This window comes from Danio rerio, chromosome 16 (assembly GCF_052040795.2).
Source record: "Danio rerio strain M-AB ecotype USA chromosome 16, GRCz13ab, whole genome shotgun sequence".
NCBI lineage: Eukaryota > Metazoa > Chordata > Actinopteri > Cypriniformes > Danionidae > Danio > Danio rerio.
In genome coordinates, this window is record NC_141036.1 from 5,667,501 (window position 1) to 5,684,559 (window position 17,059).

At 33.5% G+C, this 17,059-nt stretch overlaps 1 protein-coding gene and 1 long non-coding RNA gene across 19 annotated transcripts in view; one reads left to right on the forward strand and one right to left on the reverse strand.

Moving 5' to 3' along the window:
- Positions 1–3,125, reverse strand: part of LOC148679572 (uncharacterized) — a 3,303-nt gene extending 178 nt beyond the window's left edge. The window contains exons 1-3 of the long non-coding RNA XR_015945002.1: positions 1,505–3,125; positions 948–1,445; positions 1–882 (exon numbers count right to left, since the gene is read on the reverse strand). The exon at positions 1–882 is cut by the window's left edge and continues 178 nt beyond it. This is a non-coding gene — a long non-coding RNA (uncharacterized LOC148679572). The remainder of the gene's footprint in view (positions 883–947; positions 1,446–1,504) is intronic.
- The window catches only part of plecb (plectin b), a 246,872-nt gene that overhangs the window by 159,184 nt on the left and 70,629 nt on the right, over positions 1–17,059 (forward strand). For all 18 annotated transcript variants that reach the window (XM_087286464.1, XM_087286470.1, XM_087286465.1 and 15 more), the window contains one exon: positions 6,705–6,766. In XM_087286464.1, coding sequence (XP_087142590.1) covers positions 6,705–6,766 — 62 coding nt within the window. The remainder of the gene's footprint in view (positions 1–6,704; positions 6,767–17,059) is intronic.

Below are 17,059 nucleotides of genomic sequence, written 5' to 3' on the forward strand. Positions count from 1 at the left end.
TTACTAGTGCTCATAATTACATAACTATAGGACTCTTTAAACGCTATAGGAGAGTGTTGCATTACTGGCGGAGGTCAAGGTTTACTGACTCCACCCTTGATAGTCACCATGGTAGTGGTTGATGTTTCGTCATTCAGTCCTGCGGGTGCGTCTGAATCAGTTATTCACTCACTCAGCGCAGCTCACATGAATAAAGAAAATACTTTAGAGCAATTACCATAGTGTTTTTGAACCATACTATAGTAAAGTACTTGAATTAATCTGTTGTGGTGGTTCCATAGTTGCTATAGTAACATAATGAATGTAGTGAAGTATTTAAATTGTGTTGTGGTAATTCTGTAGTTGCTAGGGTAACAACGACTATAGGGAAGTATTTAAATTGTCTTGTGGTCATTCTGTAGTTTCTATGGTAACACAACGACTATAGTAAAGTACTTGAATCAATCTGTTGTGGTGATTCTAAAGTTGCTATGGTAACACAACGACTATAATGAAGTATTTGATATAATCTGTTGTGGTGATTCTATAGTTGGTATGGGAACACAACGACTATAGTAAATTATTTAAATTAATCTGTTGTGGTGATTTTATAGTTGCTATGGTAACACAACGACTATAGTAAATTACTTGAATTAATCTGTTCTGGTGATTCTATAGTTGCTATGGTAACACAACGACTATAGTAAAGTACTTGAATTAATCTGTTGTGGTGATTATATTGTTGCTATGGTAACACAACGACTATAGTAAATTATTTAAATTAATCTGTTGTGGGGATTTTATAGTTGCTATGGTAACACAATGACTGTAGTAAATTACTTGAATTAATCTGTTCTGGCGATTCTATACTTGCTATGGGAACACAACGACTATAGTAAAGTACTTGAATTAATCTGTTTTGGTGATTTTATTGTTGCTATGGTAACACAACGACTATAGTAAATTACTTCAATTAATCTGTTCTGGCGATTCTATTGTTGCTATGGTAACACAACGACTATAGTAAAGTACTTGAATTAATCTGTTGTGGTGATTATATTGTAGCTATGGTAACACAACGACTATAGTAAATTATTTAAATTAATATGTTGTGGTGATTTTATAGTTGCTATGGTAACACAACGACTATAGTAAATTACTTGAATTAATCTGTTCTGGCGATTCTATACTTGCTATGGGAACACAACGACTATAGTAAAGAGTTTAAATTAATCTGTTGTGGTGATTCTGTAGTTGCTATGGGAACACACCGACCATAGTAAAGTACTTGAATTAATCTGTTGTGGTGATTCTGTAATTGCTATGGTAACACAACGACTATAGTAAAGTACTTGAATTAATCTGTTCTGGTGATTCTATTGTTGCTATGGTAACACAACGACTATAGTAAAGTACTTGAATTAATCTGTTGTGGTGATTATATTGTAGCTATGGTAACACAACGACTATAGTAAATTATTTAAATTAATATGTTGTGGTGATTTTATAGTTGCTATGGTAACACAACGACTATAGTAAATTATTTAAATTAATATGTTGTGGTGATTTTATAGTTGCTATGGTAACACAACGAATATAGTAAATTACTTGAATTAATCTGTTCTGGCGATTCTATACTTGCTATGGGAACACAACGACTATAGTAAAGAGTTTAAATTAATCTGTTGTGGTGATTCTGTAGTTGCTATGGGAACACACCGACCATAGTAAAGTACTTGAATTAATCTGTTGTGGTGATTCTGTAGTTGCTATGGTAACACAACGACTATAGTAAAATACTTGAATTAATCTGTTGTGATTCAGTTGTTGCTATGGTAACACAATGACTATAATAAAGTACTTAAATGTATCTGTTGTGGTGATTATATAGTTGCTATGGTAACAGCCTCAAATACACAATAGAAAAACACAAGGGAAGAGAAAATAAGGGGAAGGGAGAAATGCAGAACTTCTTCTGATCAGATTGCAGAACTACAGATATTTGAGACGTTCATATTTTAAGAGATGGTACCATAGAGGATGACCCTAAATTACATAATATAAAAATGTTATAAATATAGGGATAAACCTATAATAAAAATAGATCAGTAGCGTGAAGATTACCTGTCATATCTGATCTTCTCCACACAGGTTATAAATCTGCACACTGATCATTTGTTCATCATTATGTATCGAATGCTGTACTTTGAGCACTAGCTTTATGGTTATCTTAAAGGGACAGTTCACCAAAAAATGCAATGTCCTGCTAATTTACTCACTCACAGCTCATTCAAGAGGTTCAGTAGGTGACTTTCTTTCTTCAGTAGAACATTAAAGAAGATCTTCAGCCTGGTCAAACTGTTGGACTGTGCATGTTGGACTGTAGTCTGATTGTAGTCCAACCAGATTGTGGGTTAAAGCTAATAATATTGTAAATGATGTTTAGTTTCTTACACGGACCAATCGTTTTGTTTCACAAGACCTCAGTGTGTCATCAGGAGCCATGGCTATTGATTTGGAATTGTTTGTATGTGTTAATTTTAAATCTAAAAAATCTATAACAATTTTATAAACTATAACTATTATATAAATCCTAAAGGAGTATGGATTAAACTCATTTTTTTCTTTAATGTTACACCGAAAAACAAAAGTCACCTACATCTTGGATGACCTGTGGGTGAGTAAATGAACAGGAAATCAGGATTTCTGTGAGGTCTTAAAAAGTCTTAAAATGTCTTAAATCTCGAAATCCAAATTTTAGGCCTTAAAAAGTCTTAAATTTACTGAAATGTTGAGTTTAATTTTCCTTTGTTCATGTATTGCTACCCAATCTGGCCAAAACCCATACAATCATCAACTATCCATCTCAATAAAACCTTAAAGTTTTTAACTTCAAAGGTCATTTTTAACTCTATATATCATAATGGCTTAATTATTTTCCTTACACTAACATTTGTTCAAAAGTTCTCCATGTATTTACTGCTGAGGACATCTGGACAAATTGTTGCCCATAGATTTAGTTTATTATAGTTTGTAAAACATTTGTTAATATTATTTATATTTCAGAGAAAGTTTATGTTGGGAAAAAAGTGTATGGATACAAGTAGATCTTACTTGTTTTTACACAGTATTTTAAATATTTAGCTAAGAAATAAAATCAAAAATATTTTTTTTATTATTTATTATTAAATTATTATTGTATCAATAAATCTATTAAATTGTAATAAATAGTTTTGACGGGTCAAATAAAATTTCTTCCATCTGGGCCCTTTGAAATATTCCTTAGCCTTTGGTGTTTTATAAGTCTAAAATTTCATTTATAATGGTCTTAAAAAGTCCTAAATTTAACTCTGAAACCTGCAGAAGCCCTGGGAAATGTTCATTTTTGGGTGAACTATCCCTTTAAATTAGAACGCCCTATAGCTCTTATGTATGTAAAAATATTAAACATTACCTACAAGACAATTGACTTACCATGACACCGCATGTTTTCTTAGAAACTCTTTGACTGTTTGTGAGATTGTGTTACACAGTAACTACATATATTGTTCTGGAAATGTAAGTGGTTGGAATTATATGTTATTAGGGTTAAAGTTGCATCTGTAGGGGTTAAAGTGTAGGCTCTTGGGTTTGCTTTATGCTTAAGGGTATATAGTTAGCAACTACACTGAGTCCTTTAGATCTACTTGTGTCAAAGACAATGTCCGGATTTAGTGTGTGCAGCAAATGAAATGCAAACAAAGTGCATTCATGTTTTGTATATCATAGAACTTCATGTGTTATGGGTATATAAAAATGATTCTTGTTGTATAAACTTCTGTTAAGTTTAGTCTAGTTCTTATTTAAATATACAAGTAATCTTCAATCAAATTCTGCATTTAAAGTGGCTCCTTCTTTGTTGATGTCAGTTTGATGCTTCAACAACAGTATTTTTAGCCACGCCCCTCTTATCATCAGTTTGCTAAGAATGAATGATGCACAAAAAGGAAAGCCCCTCCCCCTACTTAATATTCCATTTTAGTTGGAAGTACATCAACATACTGAAATAAAAGCAACTTCCGGTTCACACAGACTTTAATGTAAATCTCATTTTAAAGGGTGACTTCTGTAAATATTGGTGCATTTGTATGATAGTCTCAATTCCTTTTTGTGTTTGATGCAAGCTAGTTTATTAAATAGTGGACTTTAAGTGTGATAAACGTTAGCTGTAAATGTTTGGATGCCTTTCTTAAGCAGTAAGTGTGAGACAGCAGTGTGTATCTTGTTGTGCTGTGTTGTGTTTAAAGGGCCAGTTCACCCAAAAATGAAAATTCTGTCCTCCTAAACTTGTTCCAAACTTGTTTGAGTTCCTGATTTGGGGTTTCATTCAGTTTCATTCAGGCAACATCAACAGCTTGAGGCATCAAGACATTTGTGCTGCCCATTACATTACAAACCACAGGAGAGGGCGAATTCTCCAGCAGGATAGCGCTCCTTCTCATACTTCAGCCTCTTCATCAAAGCTCCTGAAAGCAAAGAAGGTCAAGCTGCTCCAGAATTGGCCTGCCCAGTCACCAGACATGAACATTATTGAGCATGTCTGGGGTAAGATGAAGGAGGAGGCATTGAAGATGAATCCAAAGAATCTTGATGAAGTCTGGGAGTCCTGCAAGAACGCTTTCTTTGCCATTCCAGATGACTTTATTAATCAGTGATTTGAGTCAGTGCAGAGATGTATGGATGCAGTCCTCCAAGCTCATGATGGAGTCAGACACAATATTGATTCTTTTCCCGCTACACCATGACTTTGTATTCTATATTAGACATTATTTCTGTTCAGTGACAAGACTTTTGTCTAAGCAAAGTCAGACCTTACTGTATTAATTAAATCATTCAAAATCAAGGTATGAACATCTTTTATTTTGGTAAAATAAGCGTAATCTAGAGGCTTTTACCTTTCATATAAGCCAATTCTGACACCAAATGATCAAGTTATTATTTGCTGTTCGTAGTGTAGATAGGCTTTCCGAGAGATGTGTTGCGGCTGGAAGGCCATCCGCTGCATAAAAACTTGCTGGATAAGTTGGCGGTTCATTCCACTGTGGCGACCCCGGATTAATAAAAGGACTAAGCCGACAAGAAAATGAATGAATGAAAATAGATAGGCGACAAGATATATGTTAGGTAGTGCACTGAAGAATGCTGGAAAAAACAGCCATTGACTTCCATATTATTTTTAATTCCTACTGCTTTTTTTCCAGCATTCTTCAGAGTATCTTGTTTTGCGTTCGACAGAAGAAAGGAACGAGCAAATGGGTGTACTGTCCCTTTAACTCTCCTGAATGAACAGGACTGCTCAGGCTGAGCTGTAGGTGTGTCTGTAGTGCTGGTTGTGAGTAATGAACACTCAGGATTAAAGCCGTTCTGCCTTAATGCTGAAATTCCCCAGCCCGAGGCCTCGTGATTTTCTCCTCTCCAACCCTGCGCTCTGTCTTCGCTTGACAATAGATCTGTCTAGACGCCTCCTGCAGTCATTGGTCTCCAGCTTCACCCAGAGATCTCCTTTCTCATGCCTCACCAGGTGTGGTTCAGTAGTTTGGTTGGCATTGTATGACTCATTTAAAGGGCACGTAACATGTTCACTTTGCCCATCTAATAGTAATACTAAGTGCCTATAGAGTAGTACTGCCTCCATCTTTTCTCCAGAAAGCCTTTTTTTCATTCATTTTCTACCGCTTTTCCGGGGCTGGGTCGCAGGGGCAGCAGTCTTAGAAGAGAACTCCAGACTTCTTTTTCCCCTGACACTTCCTCCTGGGGGATCCCGAGGTGTTCCTTGGCCAGGCGAGGCATGAGACATTATCTGCGTCCCAAATGGCACACTATGCACTATGTACTTATGCACTAACACACTCAACAGGATAGTATATGTATGTAGCGTCGTCCCAAATGGCACACTAATGTTTTTTTACTAAGCGGAAATTCAAACCGTTTCCCTGATGACGTTTGACGGTTGCCAAATCCGTGAAATAAACGACCGAATTATCAGATAATACCTGCCGTGAGTATAACCGCATTCACCATCGGGAGGTGAAGTAATCACTCTCATAGGAGAATTTAGCTTTCACCATCCAAAATAAATAAAGTTATCCAACATGTGCGCCCGATAGCTCCGCCCCTTCCGCTACGTAAGCAAACCTGTGGTCGTTGAGTGCGTGAAGTGTCCATCGTTACACACTTCGTTTTAGCGGCTGAATGAGTGCATCATCCGGGTAAAGTGCACTTATGATTTTTAGACTTTTCAGTGTGAACACACTACTTACACTATTTATACTACAAAATGGCGTAGAGTAGTGCATAAGTATGCGATTTGGGACGCAGCTAATGTCATATTGGGGGGTGTGGGGAGGAGGGGTCACTCTGGTCCCCCAAGCTCTGCACTGGTTGGGGAAAATCCAAATTGAACCAAAATAATCCATTACAATTGGCTTAAGATTGGCAAGCAAAAGTCGGGACATTGCAACCTGCAGAACCTGGGAACTTAAAAAAATAAATACAATTTTGGCTATAGAGACACAAAATTAACGGCTTCTGTATTATAGATGCATATTCTAATTTGAACATCAAAACAGTATAATGAGCAGTTAATTAGAAATGGTTAAAGGACACTTCAACTCATTCTGATTCTGATATTTACTCTAAACATGGCAAGTGTTTTGAGTTTTTGTTTTTCTTTATTCCTTTCGCAGATGAACGGGACAGAGTGCAGAAGAAGACTTTCACAAAATGGGTGAACAAACACCTAATAAAGGTACATTTATGTTCATTATTTCATGTTGTTGTTGTTTTAAATGTGAAATAAGCAGTTCTTGATTCTGCTCGTCTCTTCCTGTCCTGAGCTATTAATGTTCAAATGGTGTCATTACAGGAGAATAACTGAATAGCAAAATCCAGTGTGACTTTCAAACTTAACTAAATATTTCGAATGATTATTTTATACTTGCTCTTTTCATTTCATTTTAGCTCAAGTTTACATAATTTTGTTTTGATAAATTGCAGTATAATGACTCATATTTTCAATATCAAAATCAAACGCAACTTTCAAAATTAACTAAATATATTTGGATTTTTTATACTTGCATTTTATTTTAATTTGTTCTACATTATTAGTAGTTGTCTTAATAAAATACTGTGGAAAAATAATTATTTTAACAGCAAAATCAAATACAACTTTTGTAGCTTTTTGTTAGCTATATACAGTATTTCAAATTTTTAATAATTTATTTTTATTTTAGCTAAAGTTTTAGCAGTTTTGTTAACGTATTATTATTTATTCATTTTAACTCAATTGATTAATTTGCACTTGGGTTTTTTTCTTATTTGAATAACACTTTTTTTTAATGACATGCTTTCGGAAGAAATTGAATGAATAAATGAAAGAATAAAAGAAAGAATGAATGGATGGATAAATGAATGAATGAATGAATGAATGATATGCTTTCGGTTTTAGCTAATTATAATAACCCTGGTCAAGGCAGTGTTTTTTCTTTTTGTTAGTTACAGCATGTTGAACTTTTTTTGTAAGTTGTGTTGTTATTATTGTTTAAAAGTGGTTCCTTGAAGTATTTTTGACCAGTTTTCATAAAAATCAGTGTATTGCCCACTTCTAAAAACAGTTTAGTCACTAACACATTTTTAACCAACATGCTACACCACCAAATTTAGAAACTAATAGCAAGAGACTGTAATATTACTTAAGGTCTCATAACATTACAGCTTTCAGATCACACCTGTCAACATTGGGATGTGAAAACAAGGGAGTTACCCACCATAATAAGGAATTCCCACTTTAAAAAATCCCCTAATTACTAAATATGCTCATTTGGAGCTGTTTCATTGTAAGTAAACATTTAGTAATGTTTTATTATTATTATTTACAAAAGAAAAATAAATAGTATACATTAGCAGCAATTACATTAGCAAACAGTTCAACTTACTAAAATAATAGCTATTAAAATAAAATAGAATCAAGCTATCAAATCTCATTAACCTTTTCTTCACTGTATAACTTACACATTCTGATTAAAGAGCAACGAATGAATCTCTTATTTATTTAGATTTTTTCGTTTGATTACATTAAATAGCAGGTGTCACTTTAAAAATGCACACATCTAACGTTATAATGGAAGCATTCGATTGCTTTCTTAACTTTTTATGCTCTTTTAGGACGAAATTAGTTGTGTTTAAAACAAAAAAAACCTCACCAAGATCGACATCTTAAGATGTTATTATTATTAATTATGTGTGTATGTCTGTTCAAACATGCACCCAAAACCCAGAATTTCGCTACGCTTCAAATTGCTTGTACAGAATCTGTTTGGGAAACAGCGTCTATTTATCACTATGGAGCGCGTCAGCTGACAGTCACGCACCGCTACATGACTGTTCCGAGGATTACATATGAAGGGGAGACGGCACCTGTAATGTGAAGGAAGGGAATTGCGCCGGTTTTATATTTATTTCAAAGTGTTTTCATGGTTGTTGCTTGATCTGATATGGATGCGGCCGGAAGTTAACGAGAATTATATTATTTATTAAATTTCCCATTAATTGTATTTTATTAACGTCTACCCCCACCCCAACCCTAAACCTAACCGTCAATGTAAGGCAAAAACAGTAGCTGTACCGATTATTATTTGCGTTATCTATTAAATTACCCAATACATTGTATTTTTTTAACGCCTACCCCAACCCTAAACCCAATCATCACAGTACTGTAAAAATATTAATTATTGTCATACAGTGTCATATAAAATGCTGCTATAATAACGTGCATGTCGCAATTCCGGTTGGCCCTGTATCCGGTCTAAACTTTACCTGTTTTCATTCTTAAACTAAGTGAAAGCACAGAACAGACTCACATTTAAGAGCAATGGGCGGCCCCTGGTGGTTCGGCGGTATGGGTTGCATATAGGGAGGCTCGGCTCTTTAATGTTTATATGCCACCCCTCAGAGAAATACGGGAAAATACCTTCACAGGATGATAGCAGGATAGAACTGTAAAATACGGGAGAATCCAGAGAAAAACATGAGGGTTGACAGGTATGTTTCAGATGAACATGATTTCTGTTTGGTACAGTGCTGGGATTCTAGATAAACAGATCTTAATATTTGTTTGATTCTACAAAGGCCTGATAACACTTCTTCCACCTTTCAAATACAAATATTGCTATTTAAAGTCCTTTATTTAGTGTACAATTATCATTTTACGGTTATTAATTTGTGCAGTGAAATGAACGCTCTTGATATCTAAGGATCGGTTTGTATTTCTAGTCACAGACTGATGTTTAACTTGGTCAAACAGATCACAGATGAACACTGAGAGCTCTGTTTACGCTGTGGTTAGTTTCACTCATCAGCTGTTAATAGACGCTGATATTGTTTTGTGCTGATTGAGTTGAGTATCTCTGAGAAGAAAGACTGATAATGGATAAACACATGGGTTTAGACAGTAAAACAAGACTTCTTTATTACAGTGTGCTACATCCAGATGTTGGTCTCTGCGTTGCTAGTGTGTGACTGTTTTAGGCAGACTGCAATATAATACATTTTAAGCTGAAGGTCATGGATTGGGATGGTAATAGACTTTATAATCTTTATCTGGTGTTGATGAGTAAAATTGACTGATGTACTGAGGGAAAATATATGCTGTTGAGTTGAATAAAAAAGACTGATCTGATATCTGCATCGACAGCGACCTCTAGTGGCTCATTCTGACCTCTGCCTGTCTTTTGGTTACGGCTTTGTCCTGTCTTTACACTTTAAGTTGTTTAATAAGTTTTTTTTTTTGTGAAAGATTAGAGGCTTAATTTCACTGTCCTGAATTAACACACGTTTGACTTATTGTTTCTTATTCACAAGCTTTTAAACTCTTGAGTGAACTGTTTAAACCTTGTGGTTACAGTTGCTTCTTATGATACAGTTCTTTTTCTAAATAAGAAGTAATTCTCAGTATTGATGCTGTATGTTGTGCATGTAGCGTATAGAATTAGTATATAATTAGTTTGTAGTATTAGTCTATTATTAGTGTATATACAGTGCTCGGCATAACTGGCTACAACCCATTTTGAAAATGAATATTTTATCCATTTCTAAGTGAATAAAGGTCAAATGTTTTGGGTTCATTTGAACAAAACAGATTTATGCAACGGATTTATTTATTAAAATAATATTTTAGTTACGGAACGTATTTAGAAATAGAAGGATAATACATTTAAATTAATGCAAATATTGGTAAAAAAAATTACAGACTACTTAAATTACAACAACATTTTTGAATTTTTTTTTTAGTTTCTTTTGAATTTTCCTCTTTCTTAAAAATTTAATTTAATAATTTCTTTAACACAATAATTTACCGTTATTGTAAGTTATTTTGTTAGATAAGCTCCAGATTTGGCTTCAGTACTGACTAATCTAATGAATAGGCACAAAGATAATATTGTAAAGCTGCTTCCTATAGAAAATATTAATTTAAACGAGAGATTTGTAATTTTGCTCATGTTGAGCACTGTATGTATGTATGTATGTATGTGTGTGTGTGTGTATATATATATATATATATATATATATATATATGAGTGGGCCAATAATATTGACCTCAAAATAATATAAAATATAATAATCTATTTAAAATAATGTAATATTAATAAAAACATATCAAAAACAATATAATATAATAAAGTAAATAGTATAACCTTTATAATTTTAAAAAGAAATGTGACTTTATTTTTAAGACTATAATACATATTTATATATCGTATTTAATGTATTATTTGGTTAAACTATAATTTGGTATAAAAATTTATTATAATTATAATTTTAAAGTTTTAAAGGATGGAAGACTAGCAAAATTTATTTAATCTTTTATTAACCTCCATATGATTCTGAACCACTATTTTATTTTATTTCTATTATTGTTTTATTTTAAAAGATATTTTATTGATGGATTGGACATTTTTATTTAATTTTTATTATTATTATTTAATATTTTGTTTTTCTTTGTTGATGGATTGGACATATTTATTTTTATTCATTCATTCATTTTCTTTTGGGCTTAGTCCCTTTATTTATCCGGGGTCGCCACAGAGGAATGAACCGCCAACTTATACAGCACGTTTTTACGCAGTGGATGCCCTTCCAGCCGCAACCCATCTCTGGGAAACATCCACACACTCTCATTCACACTCATACACTACGGACAATTTAGCCTATCCAATTCACCTGTACCGCATGTCTTTGGTCTGTGGGGGAAACCGGAAACCAACCTTCTTGAGGCAACTGCACTACCTACTTCGCCACTGCGTCAGCTGTATTTTTATTTTGCTTATTTTATTATTATTCATTATTATTTTAATTTTTTATATAAGTTTATTCTATTGATGGGTTGGACTTTATTTTTTTAAAATATTTTTTTATAATTTTTTTATTATTTGTTTTGTTTTGTTTTGTTTTGTTTTGTTTTGTTTTGTTTTGTTTTGTTTTGTTTTGTTTTGTTTTGTTTTGTGAAAGCCAATTTAAGTTCTTTGGCAGAATCTCCAGATGGCTTTCTCCAAGATATCAAGCAAAGTGCAGTTATGAATTTATAATATTTGGTTAATAGGATAACTGTCTGTGTCTGAACTTTCTGCTAAATATCCTCATTTTTATCTGTGAATTAAAAATAAACATCATGAAAGTATTTTATTTTCTACTCCATTAACAGCCTTCTCATGTTTCTAATGCTGGGTTCAGATTACACAATATTGTTCTAAGCATTTTATGATAGTCAGTATGTCATATTTTGTCATTTTGAATCCTAAATTGTTTGTATGAAAAAACAGACTGCATTGGCCTACTGATCAATCATTGCTTGCTGTTTCAACAACATGCATGATGTCATTGAGAAGATGGAGCTTTAACTGATCTACAGAAGCATAAGCATACATAAACTGTCCCTTTAATGGGGTCATTCATCATAGCCTTCATATCTTTCTTCCATTTCTAATCACCTTGCCTCCATTGGTCGCTCTGTCCTGCTGTTCTCTTCACTGATTGGCTGCTCCAGCACTGGAGGTCTGAGGTAGGTCCATCTGTCAGCGTGTGGCAGCATGCTCTGCTCTCCTCGCGCATGTACAGTTTTCCTCTGGCGGTTTCCTCTGCTGTCTGTCTAATGAAAAATGCTGAATGGCATTTATATACAGTAAATACAGTTGGAGTCAGAATTATTAGCCCTCATGTGATTCTTTTCTTTTTCAAGTATTTCCCAAATGATGTTTAACAGAGAAAGGATTTTTTTCACAGTATTTCCTATATATTTTTTTCTTCTGGAGAAACTCTTATTTGTTTTATTTCAGCTAGAAGGAGTTTTAAATTAAAAAAAAAAACATTTTACATAGACATTTGAGATGAAAGAGGACTGTCCCACTAATATACTATATGCATGGGATGAAAAATTGATAAAAACTAGAACCGATAACCCTATGATTATCCACTCAGTACAGATCTGGAACAAACTTCAGTTGATGTTGGGACAAGAGGCATTTCTCTCTCCCAAAACTCCTTTATGGGGGAACAGATTGCTTCCAATGTGCTATAAAAACAAAAATGTTAAAATTTGACCAGATAAAGGAATTACACATTTAGAGCATTGTTTTGATGATGATGTTTTAATGTCATTTGAACAATGACAACAAACAAATATAACATGACCAATAAAGAATTCTTTAGTTATTTGCCATTAAGGGATTGCTTAAGGGTCAAATAAAAAAAATTATCCCAAGATACCTAATACAACCTCTATGGAGGAACTTGTTTTTTTCTGATAAACCATTACATAAAACAATTTCTAGAATATATGATGCTTTGATGCTTAGACAGCCTTTGACTGACCCAGATAAGTCTAAAAGTAGATGGGAACAGGATTTGGGGATAACACTAGAAAATGACCTGTGGGGTCAGCTATGTAAAGATGGGGTAACCTCAACTTTGAATTCCAGATTTAGACTAATCCAGTTTAATTTCTTACACCAGCTTTAGTATACTCCATCCAGATTACACAAATTTAAAAACAGTACTTCTTCGCTCTGCTTCAGATGTGGAATGTAGAAGAAGGTACATTTTTGCATTCTACATGGCTGTGCCCTAAAGTGAAAGTGTTGTGGGTACAAGTATGTAATATTATATCACAGATTCATGGAGTTGATTTTCCCTTGGATCCAGAGATATGTTTATTGGGTAATTACACAAATTCTTACCTCCAGCATAATTATGCTATTAAACTTACCGAAATGTTGCTGACAATAGCTACAAAATGCATCGCTTTAAAATGGAAAACAGACATTGATGTACCAATTGGACTGTGGATCTCAGAAGTTTGCAACTGTATACCATTCGAGAAGATCACATATTCTTAGAGAGGAAAGGATGAAGTATTTAAAAAATATTTGGAATCCATTTTTGAACTATATTAAAACAGTACCACTTGAATTGATTTGACAAAATGTTTTTGTTTCTACTGGCTTATACTGTATCTCCTCCCTTTTTATTTATTCATTTAATTTAATTTTACTTATTTATTTAATATACTGTGTATGTTTTAATTTAGTTTGTTTGCTGTTTTGTTTTGATGTTCTGTATTGTTAATTCTTGAAAAAGCGAAATAAAAATATATAATCAAAAAAAACATTTTACGTGTAATAGTATTAGCCCCCTTAAGCGACATTTCTTTCGTCTACAGAACAAACCACTCTTATCAAATGACTTGCCTATTTACCCTAATTAACCTACTGTTGTTAAGCCTTCAAATGTCACTTTAAGCTCAATACTAGTATCTTGAAAAATATCTAGTCAAATATTATTTACTGTCAACATGGCAATGATAAAAGAAATCAGTTATTAGAAATCAGTAATTAAAACTATTATATTTATGAATGTGCTGAAAAGAAAATTCTGTGTAAACAAAAATTGGGGGAAATTATACAGGAGGGCTATTAATTCTGACTTCAACTGTATTTCAAGAGTTCACACTTAGCTGATGATCTATAAAAGCTTGTTTGGCATGCTGTCCTGGGAGAGAGTCCTGAGCTTAAGGGATCCTCGAGCCCAGGACTCCCTCCCGTTTGCAGAGCGAGAGGGGAGCTTGAGCTCAGGTGGATCTCAAAAACTTCCTGGCTGCAGTAGCTAAGGGAACACTTGAGAAAGAAGGGGGCTAGACAAGTGTCTGATTTGCTTAATCTGTTATGCATTATGTATATCTTTGGATGGTGGGAGGAAACCGGAGAACCCGGGGGAAACCCACGCAGACATGGGAAGAATATACAAACTCCTCACAGAAACACCCACCGGCCTGGTGGGGACCAGCCTTAACAGTGCTAACCACTGGGCCGCCGTGCCGCCTGGTCTATGATAAAGGAGGAGAATGGGGAGGAAGGGGGGTTTCTTCCAGATGAAGATAAATGTGGACTGAATGTGGATATGAACCCCATTTAATGAGTTTTAAACAATTGGATCTCTACTTAAATACAATTTTCAACATCTAATAACACGGGAGCAGTTAAAACTTCTACTTCTTCTGCTTTGTTTCATATTCTGCATTCATTTTTGTTTCCCTCTCTGCTTTCTTTCATTTCATGTCATTGTTATACTACTTTCAATTTAATTTATTTTTCCCTTAATCTCGGTGTGTGTGTGTGTATATATATATATATATATATATATATATATATATATATATATATATATATATATATATATATATAATGAATTTAATTTTAAGCTCTCAGTTACAACATGCTTAATCCTAAGTTTGGTCTTGTGGAGTACAACAAAATGAAACCCAGATCTTCATCATGTATCACCATCTATTCACTCTCATGACTGTACGAACATTGGGATGTCAAAATAAGGGATTTGTCTATTTAATCACAAATCTAAATCCCAAAGTGTGCACTTTTGCTCCTCTTTAAATCGTGTGTAGGTAGGTACAGAAGCAGCTTTAATAAGTTGTTTTTAATGGAAAGCAAGTGAATCCGGCCCCTTTTATATTTGTTTTAAAAGTGCTTTCAAGCCAAAATGACTGAATTACTTTTATTTCAACAGATACTTTTTATTCCTTTCTGTAGCATCACTTGTAACAATTTCCTCTCAAATCTACAGTAACTTCCTGGCAGCAGTTCGCCAGTAATTTACTGTAAGTCAAATACAGCAAAAAGACTGAATTTACATTTACAGCACCATTTATCTTGCTGTATATGTATTTACAGTATTGTTTATATGTCTTTACTATAAAATATACAGTCATTTTCACAGTGCGACGTTAAAATGCAGTAACATACTGTATTTTACTGTTGGACAGTTATGCATCTCATACTAGTTAAATACTGTGTAATTTACTAAAATTGTTAACAGTTGAAATGAATAAACAAAGAGTGTATATATCATAGTGTAAAATAAATAAATCATACAGCAAAAAATAAATAATAATGGTTCACTTAATAAAACTGCAGTGCGTAACATTTTTGCTATCTTTTTATGATTTGATCTTTTAAAGACTGCAGAAAGGTCCGCAGCAATGCATGATGGATGGAGCTGCATGATAAATACCTGAGTTTATCTTAAAAAATGCATATTATGATCCAGAGATCTTACCTAACGAGGTTTAATGCATTTGTATATATCTGCTTCAAAAAAAGAATGTAAAATTGAGACGTCAGAATTTAATTTACACCCTGTCACTCAGTAAATCATGTATTTCTGACGTGAGGCAGGTGTGCTGCTCTCCTGCCTGGAGCAATGCATTGCCCTGTCCTGTTTTTTGCTGGGGTTTTTCATCTTAAAAAGACACGCACACACACACTCACAAAATGACTTTTGCTGCTTGTTCAAACAGCTTATTTAAAATGAGTTGAAGCAACACAATTAGTGCATTTTTCGAGGGACAACCTAATTGTTTTATGTTCAATCCACTTAAATTTGTAATTGCACTGTGAATATATGGTCAATTTTCATTTTTAGTTGAACTATAATGTTTTGACAGAAAAAGTTCAACATTTTTGGTTGATTTCAGTTTGAGGTGAAGGTGGGGAAAGTATCGAACAGTATACTCAAAGGTGCCCTATATAAGTTTGACACCCAGTGGTTGAACTAGGTATTGCATTCCTTGATCAAGGCAAGTTAATTTATATAGCACATTTCATACACAGTGGCAATTCAAAGTGCTTTACATAAACAGGAATAAAAGAGACAAGTATGAGAAAATAAAAACAAATAATAAAAAATATTTTAAAAACCTGTTTAAAACAAATACTAATGTTAAAACAGGTCATAAAAGAATGAGAAAAACATAATAGTGCGATCTGTTGGACATAGCACAGTGCTCATTCAGTAAAGACACAGCTGATCTTGCAGGATCTTGATGGTTTATTGTGGGTGTGTTGTTTACATGAAGAAATCTGTGGTACAAGTTAAACAAAAATTCTAATAGACAATTATATTTTGAAATTAAATAGTTTTTGTCTTGCGTTTGCATTAATTTTACATTTGAATAGCCAAAATTAAAAATTTCAGTCTTTTAAATGTGATTAATCACAATTAATAAAAAAAATGTGCAATTAGTTAATTTTTTAATCAATTGACAGCACTAATATATATGTTTCATCTTCATGCAGCATCATGATTTTCTAGAAAGAGATCTTGTGACTCCTGTCAGATCAAGTGTTTTCAAAGAAAAATGTTTAAATGTTTGATTGTAAACAAACAAGATAGAAAGTTTTAATTAAGCATCTTTTTCTAATTTTATTTTGGATTTACAGTGTCAAAAATACTGTAACATTATATTAATCCTGTTTTATTTACCTTTGAAATGGTTATGAGTTTTTTTTTCTTGTGTTGAACACAAAAGAAGATATTTTGAAGAATGCTGAAAACCTGTAACCATTGATTTCCTTAGTATTGGTTTTTCCTATGCAAGTCAATGGTTACTGGTTTCCAGCATTCTTCAAAATATCTCCTTTTCCGTTTAATGTAAGATAGAAAGTCAAATAGGTTTTTATACAAGTGAAAGCTGAGT